General features: G+C 36.9%; 1 protein-coding gene across 1 annotated transcript; it reads right to left on the bottom strand.

Annotated features, from left to right (window-relative positions):
* Window positions 1–1,515: 1,515 nt before the first annotated feature.
* LOC113406981 (RNA-binding protein 44-like) lies at window positions 1,516–6,274 on the bottom strand (the record flags this gene model as incomplete). The annotated part of the gene is made up of 5 exons (XM_026653986.1): window positions 4,724–6,274; window positions 4,533–4,591; window positions 3,895–4,071; window positions 1,632–1,818; window positions 1,516–1,541 (listed from the first exon to the last, which is right to left on the bottom strand). Coding segments are annotated over exons 1-5 (2,000 nt in total), but the record flags the coding sequence as incomplete, so codon positions are not given.
* Between the last annotated feature and the right edge of the window lie 2,665 nt (window positions 6,275–8,939).

The raw sequence follows: 8,939 nt of genomic DNA, 5'->3' as shown, positions 1-8,939 counted from the left end.
GAGAACAGGTGTTTGCATGGCACTGTTGTAGCTGGTGTCGCAAGATATTTACATGCCAGATGCGCTAAAGATTCATATGTCCCTTGATGCTTCAACCACCATTCCACAGGACATGTGTTCATGCTGACAGCGGGTTCTGCTTGTTAATGATTCAAAGCAGTGCGGATCAACACATGTTCCTTTTCATCATCTGAGTCAGATGCCACCAGCAGAAGGTTTTCTTTTTGGTTGTTTGGATTCTGTACTTTCCGCATCAGTCTTGCTCTTTTAAAATTTCTGAAAGCATGATCCACACCTCATCCCTCTCAGATTTTGGAAAGCACTTCAGATTCTTAAATCTTGGATCAAGCCGTAGCTATCTTAAAAGTTTCACATTGGTATCTTCTTTACATTTTGTCAAATTTGCAGTGAAAGTGTTCTTAAAATGAACAACATGTGCTGGGTTATCATCCGAGACTGCTATAACATGAAATATATGGCAGAATGCGGGTAAAACAGCAGGGGACATACAATTCTCCCCCAGGAGTTCAGTCACAAATTTAATTAATGCATTATTTTTTTAACGAGCATCATCAGCATGGAAATATGTCCTATGGAACAATGGCTGAAACATGAAAAGGTATATATGAATCTTCAGCGCATTTGGCACGTAAATATCTTGCAATGCCGGCTACAACAGTGCCATGCAAATGCCTGTTCTCACTTTCAGGTGACATTGTAATTAAGAAGTGGGCAGCATTATCTCCTGTAAATGTAAGCAAACTTGTTTCTCTTTGCAATTGGCTGAACAAGAAGTAGGACTGAGTGGACTTATAGGCTCTAAAGTTTTACATTGGTTTCTTTTTGAGTGCGTTTTGTATTCTGTGTTGTAATTGAAATCAATACATTTGAAAATATAGAAAAGATCCAAAAATATTTTAAAAAATTTAAATTCTATTATTGTTTAACAGCGCGATTAATCGCAATTAATTCTTTTAATCACATGATTAATTGCGATTAATTTTTTTTAATCACTTGACAGCCTTACTTGTTACCCATTAGCGCTGCAGACAACGCATCTATGGAACAGTGAACTGGACTCCTTTCAGACTTGCACATTGACAACAGAACTGTCAACTATGTGCTGAATGCAAAAATCTTTATTACTGGTGAATATATGCAAGCCAGAAATAACACAGCTTGAATTTAAGATCCCAGATAGAAATTGAATGTTGAATGGTAGGGAAAATACACCTTTTTATGTGTAAATTGAGAAAATCTGAACTGAAGGTCATGAGGATACAAACATAGAACTCTACAATACCATTTGCATACAATTACTTTGCAGAGTAAAACTTCACTCTTAAATAAAATCTCACTGCCAAAAGTGCCAACCTGCTTTTTCAGCTAAACGGAGTTGAAGTAACAAGTGAAGTTCTTACACAAAAAAACAAAAATACTCACACTATTTATTTTGCGCTCACTTCTGGTCTATACCTTAATCTGAATAGATGAATAAAAATTGTAATTACTTACTTATACAGAAGGTTGTCTTTCACTAACTGTCAAGAAAAAAAAGAATTCCGTTAGTTTTTAAATAAAAACATTCCTACTTAAAGCCAAAGAGTAACTTAAAAAAAACCCTACTGTACCTTTGAAGGAACATAAGAAGAAAAGATCGAGAGCAATTTTGACTCTACTGATAATGGGGGCAGTGAATCCAATGGTATACCCATGACTAATTTTTCTCTCATGCTTTCATACCTAGCCTTCAGTTCTTCAAAAACAGACAACAAAGATGACCCTAGTTCAGTCTTGGAAATGTCACTTTTAAAATTCCTGAAAAAATATAAAAAAGCACTTCAAATACCTAATAGGACATTCCTGTTATATTATTGCTTCAAGAATTATCAAAAATATGTTATGGTGCCTTAAGATTTTTCATGTCCCTGCACCTCCCCCACCACATACGAAGAAATCTATTATTTCGAATAAATGTTAGCTTAAACCATCTTGGTCTTTTGTGATCTCTAATGCAGTTTTATGTGTGGACTTTCCTTTTTACAAGAATTTCTTTTTTTCGATATAGATTCTTGCATCGAAGTGTTATGGGACCCTTTGAAAGAATGCTTATTTGTAATTATTTAAAAGTCTTAATAAAAATAAATTTAAAAAATACAATAGGATAATTTGTTTCCTATTTGTAAATTTGTCTTTTCATTAATACTCACCAATCCAGAGTTATTTCTGCGTAAGATCCACCCTTGGGATCAACTGGAGACAGCTGAGTCTAATTTGTTTCCCCAGGGCACAGTAAGTGTATTAAAAGGCAGATTGAACTATACCTCCCTCAAAGATAACAAATGGATCTTAAATCACTTTAAACAATCCCAAAGAATTCCTCCAGACTGGTGGGCATTTAGTTTAAGAGAATACAAATTGAAGATAAAACTGAACATTGTTCTATTTTCTTTCATGGTCTATCGACCTGGAGTCTGAAGTGGTTTTGGATGCAACTTCCTAAGATTTTTTTTTTCTAAGCAAACTAAAAAATCATATTCCATCATGCAGAATCATACTGACCTCCACATGGGTCATCAACAGGATGGGGGGCTCTAAATCCACTGCACAGAACTCTAATCATTTGAGCTTACAAAGTAACTAGTAGGAACAAGCTGTTACCCTTTATGTAGACAAACCAGCAAGGGAGGATGAAACGCAAACTTTGCCAATGGGTTGCAAAACTATTTGCTAGCACAAGAAGACTGTGAGGCTCAGGAATCATGGGTTCAATTCCAAGTTCTGAAGAGGAAGTGTGATTTAGTGGTTATAAACTCTTTTGTCCCTGTCCCAGCCTCAGCCCCAGCCTGTCTGACCCTTTTACTCCTAACCATCCTCAGGATCCTATCCATGTTCCCTCTTTTCTTCTCCCCTACCCATCCCTCTCCACTGCTCAGTACGAATCTGCACCTATTCATTCTTCCAGCTCCTTTCTCCGTCTCACTCGGCTTCTATTTCCCCTGTGCCTCTCTGTTCCTACCCTAGCTCTCACCCTCGGGCATTTGCATCAGGCTGTTTCCTCCTCCTCTGTGCTGTCTGGGCACCAGCAGTGGTACAATGATAGCATAGGAGACTTCCTATTCTAAGTTCCAGGACCTGGCACTACGGTGTCCACACCAGCTCCTGGAAGGGAGCATGTTCAGTCACTCTGCAAAGACTTTCCTGTAACTTTGTTCTTGGAAACAAGTGAACCGAGTTAGCTGAAATTTTCAAAGTGCATGCACAGCCTGAGGCAAACACCTGCTATGGAAAATTTCAGGCTGAATGGTTAAAGTATGACAAAGTGATAAGCAACTGAAAACAGGCTCTAATAATGGAAAGTGTCAGGCAATCTCCACTATATGCATCACTACCTGTTCCACCTATAATAAAGCAGTCCTATTCAGCAACTAATGCCCTTCCAATAGTACTTAAACAAAACACAAAATATTACCGCAGGGACAAAAGTAAATAAAGAATTAGGCCAGTTATTACTAGCAATTTGAGCTCTGTGGCAAACACCACCATCTTCTGATTGGGTCAAAATACTCTGATGTTTTGGCATTACACCCTAAGAATATGTCTTCAGCAGAACTGATTAACTGGTCCAGTTAGTGTATTTGAATAAATATTACAACTACATGTGTACAAGAATGGTAGTTAGCAGTGACTAATATTAATTATATTTGGAATATTTTAATTTCACAAGATACTATCAAATAAGTAACAGTTATTTGGTTGACGCTCAAATGGATTTTAGGAAAGCATTTGCTGTTGCTCTCTTTAGATTAACGAGCGGCTGGATTTCTTAAATTCTATCCTATTGAAGAATATTACATATCTGTTTTAGTCAAGAAAAATAAAATTAATGCATGCCTGTTAAAACATTCTCTTTCTTCCATAACAAGTCTGTAAATCTTCCAGCAGTGCTGATGACACATCCAATAGTGAGTTCTTAGAAGCTGCAATTCTGCTTTTATAGCTCTCTGCAGCAACATCCTACAACAGTTTGATGAATAATTCTTCTCAATTTCTTTGCTAAGATGCAACATCCTTTAAAAGGAAAAATATATTATTGAACTGATTAAGCGAGAGAATATTTCTTAATTTATTGTGTATGTATTATCTTGACATTTGTATAACTTTCAGAAGGTATTTCTGACTACATTTTAGAAGGAAAACTTGAAACTTAAAATCAGTTAATTCCTACTCTCCACTAGCCAAATAGGAAAAACAGTACTCCGCAGTATCAAGCATGGTGGCTTTCACGTTATATTGATCCCTAACTAAGAGGAGGAAATGGCACTACCACTCTAGTCATCTTTAGGCAGAAAGTGCAGTCATAAAAATTAAATGAAGCTCAGTGGCTCTGTTAATCTTCAGAGCAAGCATTCTAAATAATATTTTCGTTGAATTCTTAATTTGCTTATTCAGAGAACCTGAAAACTATTAAGTAAATTCTACATTTATCACTGAGCATCCATAAATACAAATATTTACAATTTATGACATACCTGTCAGGATTTTCTCTTAAATCTCTGACACTCAACTTATTTTTCAACTCCAAAGGATCCTAGAAACAATAATCATTTAAAAGAAAATAATTATACAATCTGCATTTACTGACATTGAAAGAGTTACAAATATAATTATTTTGTTTTAAAAAAGGAGTTTATTTTGAGTTGCTCAGTGAGCTCAAAATTACCTTAATTTGTGAATTCCATTCAGTTGTTGGGATTTCACTGTAGATACAATTTTCCCATGTCTCAGCAAGCCATGAGGCAATCTGCTCCATACTGCCACCTACACATGACAAATCTGTATTGCAGGCAATACTTCTACAGGTCTCACTCTGCCATTCTTCAGACTTGATTTTATTCATCATTGTTAACTTTGTGTTGTTTGCTTTAGATACCACAGAAGCATTAGCACTAGTAGCTCTGCTTGTAGTGAAACAAGCCCTAAAATCAGAACTTGCATCAACACTCTGGTTAACTGTAACTTTATTATTACTTGTAGCATTATTCAAGCATGTGAGGCACTTGATTTCTGAGTCAGGAAAATCTACTTGATGTCTGGTACTATTACCAGCATACTTATCTAGAACTTCCACACAAGACAAATGACCATCTTTCATTGGAATTCTGGGAAGTGCAAAAGAAAAATCTGGTTTCCTTTCAACAGTCTTCTGGCTGTAATCATGACAATCAGAATTAAATGCAGACAAAAATGATTCTTCACAACTACAAGAAATTGAATCGTCTGCATTTTTGCTAGAAATCTGTGTGGATGTCACAGAAGGTCTTTCCCGTGGTAATACACAAGTATTTCCATGCTTCTGCAACATGCTGTTAGTATCTTTCATTTTAAACCCTTTTTTTATAGCCATTTGTGATGACTGTGCAACATCACAAAAAGAAACAGCCTCCATCTTTTGTTGATTTTCTGAACTGCTCATGGAGAGTGATTTTTGATAAGCCCTTTCTCTATTCACAACAGTATCACTTTCAAAGGAATTTTCACCAAGTTTACTATGATATGTAGCTTCAGTTTGTTCCTCTTCATGATTTTCACATTTCAGGCCTTTGTAATCCATCAGTGATATGAAGTCCTGAGATGTTTTTGAGAATTCTGGTATAGCTGCTTTATTATAAAACTCATCAACAGCACCATAATCCAAGGCAAAAGAACCATCACCTAATTTGCTAACAGGATTTTGCCCACCTTTGGCTCCATCACATATAACTTCATAAAGTGGCTCTACCAACTCCAGAGCTTCTGAATTTTGTGTCCTTGGAGTTTTAATTTGCGCAAAAGGCATATATGAGGTATTTTGACCAGAATAATCTTGCTCTTCAGCACTGTGATACTCTAGTTGTGAGTCTTCATCTACATCACTCTTGGGTCTGTCGTCACTCTCCTTGTAACTGAAATGTATATTGTTGCAGACCTTTCCCAACATACCAGCTTCACTTTTGTCTTCATACACTTTGGAAATCCTCTCTCTTATTTTATTGTAAGTTTCAAGTTCTGCATCTAGTGATGAACTGAAACAAGCTAAGCTTTCATCTGGAAACTTTAATTCTGAGACATTTATGGAACATGCCTGGCCTGAAACAGAGCAGTTGACGCCCTCTGCAAGTTCACCGAACAGAGTATCAACACAGTCAATTTCATCAGACTTGTCTATAGCATAGGATGGCTCATTGAAGACTCCTGTTTTACTCTTATCACTGATGTTTTCTCTTTGTTCCATGGTCCAAGTATCAGAGTTGTCACTAGAAGCAATCAGCTCAAACACAGTTTCCTCCAATTCACTTTCACTATAAAATCTTGAAATCAACAGCTTGTTTTTATTTATTGGTTTCTCACCTGATTAAAAATAAGAAGAGAAGTTCAAAATGATCTATTCTGCACAAAAATGTCAATGTATAAAACATGTTGTCAGATAAAATAGAAGTGGTATCATGCTGTGATCAACTATGTTGTGATAAAAGTCAGGGTTGTATGGTGTGTTCTCTAGAAACAGAAAATCTCACTGAGAAGTCATCAGGTAAACCATGAAAAAACCCCAGAAAGATTTGCTATTCTTACTTATTTTAAGTATAATGAAAACACATATTATCTAATATAATTCCAGGCATCCCCACAATCCAGTTAGATTTAACACTGCTCCTTCTCTTATCACTCAGGCAAAGGGGGCAAGGTAAACTTTCCATCTTCTCACACTTAAAACTTTTTAAGGCTCGGCTTGACAAAGCCCTGGCTGGAATGATTTAGTTGTGGTTGGTCCTGCTTTGAGCGGGGGGTTGGACTAGATGACCTCCTGAGGTCTCTTCCAACCCTGATATTTTATGATTCTATGAAATATTTATTTCTTAGCTGAACCACGAGTTCTTTTTTTACTGGTATACAGTGAGAAATTTACATCATACATTACTAAAGTCATGATAACATGCAAATAGTTTTGATACAGTATTGGAGTAACGTTGTGGCAGAGGAGACTTCTGATACCCCAGAAACCATTTTAAATGAGTAGTAGAGCTTGTCTAAAAAAAGGCAGGTAGAAGTGAAAGAGTGGAGTCCTATGTCTCCCAAGAACCAGGAATCTTGCAAGTGCTGACAGAAAGCCACCTCCTCATTTCAAGGATGGACATGGTATAATGTCCTACCAGGAATATATCAACTTGGAATGGAACCGCAAACTGTGAGGGGAGGTGAGATAGGTAAGTGGGAATCCTGTAAAAAGTTAACTTCAAAGAAACAAAGTTACAAGTAATTTCTTGTTCCTTAAACATACAGTCATCAAAATATTCCCACTTATTATGACTCAAAAGATTGAAACACATCTCAAAATAAAACAATACAATAGGCAGGGGAAAACACAGCTGGAGCCAAACAGCCAGAGACTTTGCTGAAAAGTGGTCAGAGATCAAGAGCATTGGCTGCATCACACCAAATTTCTCTTGGTACCACCTGTACATGGTGTTGTGGTGGGGGCAGTTTTACCTGGGAAGCTGGAATTTGCGGAAACCCAAAAAATCTTCAGAGCTAAGGGGGAAATCTCACCTGTCTCTTGTTAGGAGCACAAGCCCAAAGAGAAGATATCCTGTAATTAGGGTGTTTTGCTTATTTATTTATTTATTTACAGTATGGTGAACAAAAACAAGCTTCTTAGAACTTGATGAAAAACTCCTGCAGTAAAAGGATTAATCTCAACAGAGGCGAAAGCCACCCGACACTTCTTTTGAAGAGACAGTAAATAGTCCAGTGTGCTTGGAACAGAGCAAGATTGAAGTGGCTATACTGCTGTTTCTGGCTCAATAGGAAACCACTAAGTATAATTTTGTCTAACAGATAGATGGCTTATGACATTTATGACAAACTTGCTGAACGTCATCTGAGCTTTGGAAATCTATATTTACCCAGGTGTAAAGCTCCATATTGCTAGAAGGAATGAATCTGGATCTAGAAGACAGATTTGACCCTAACTTCTGAAACAAGCACTGAAAGGGTGTCATAAGGAGGAGGGAGAAAACTTGTTCACCTTAGCCTCTAAGGATAGAATAAGAAGCAATGGGCTTAAACTGCAGCAAGGGAGGTTTAGGTTGGACATTGGGAAAAAGTTCCTAACTGTCAGGGTGGTTAAACACTGGAATAAACTGCCTAGGGAGGTTGTGGAATCTCCATCTCTGGAGATATTTAAGAGTAGGTTAGATAAATGTCTATCCGGGATGGTCTAGACAGTATTTGGCCCTGCCATGAGGGCAGGGGACTGGACTCGATGACCTCTCGAGGTCCCTTCCAGTCCTAGAATCTATGAATCTATTGTATTCATCTATTGTATTTTCAATCAACTATGAGAGATGCCTCTTGTCTGATAAATCCAATGAAATAAATAAATGCATGAGGCAAATAGCAAACTTCATACTGCTCAATCCGTTTGATCACCCACCCACTAGCTCATTTCAATATCAAATATTTACACAATAAATTCAGAGAACTTCATTAATGTAATGTTATGATTGAGATTTTAAATATAGAAAGTCATGAAATTCTGTGTTATGTTGTCCAGTGCAATCATTTCTCAGCCTCATTGAACATAATGGCCCCAATTCCGCACGTCTTAAACAGGAATACAACTTATTACCCACTCACAAAACATTTAAATTTTGTCCATCAACTTTAATGCCTTAATTTTAGGGCTTAGTTACATTTACAGGTAAGGACTAACAGGTATATCTACCAGTTCTAATACTTCAGGCTTTTCTGACTAGCACATTGGAAACAAACAGTAAAATTGTAGGAATGGAAAATAAATTACTTCCCCCATCCTCAGGACAGTAACTCAAAATCAAATTTAAAAGATTAACACAGAAAAGCAGGATCTGAAGGTAAATCTCTCATCCCGCATTAACCTC

This window comes from Terrapene carolina, unplaced genomic scaffold (assembly GCF_002925995.2).
Source record: "Terrapene carolina triunguis isolate 2854851 unplaced genomic scaffold, T_m_triunguis-2.0 Scaffold174, whole genome shotgun sequence".
NCBI classification, from domain to species: Eukaryota; Metazoa; Chordata; order Testudines; family Emydidae; genus Terrapene; species Terrapene triunguis.
Note: the sequence above shows the minus strand (reverse complement) of the source record. Positions and strands in the feature narration are given on the sequence as shown.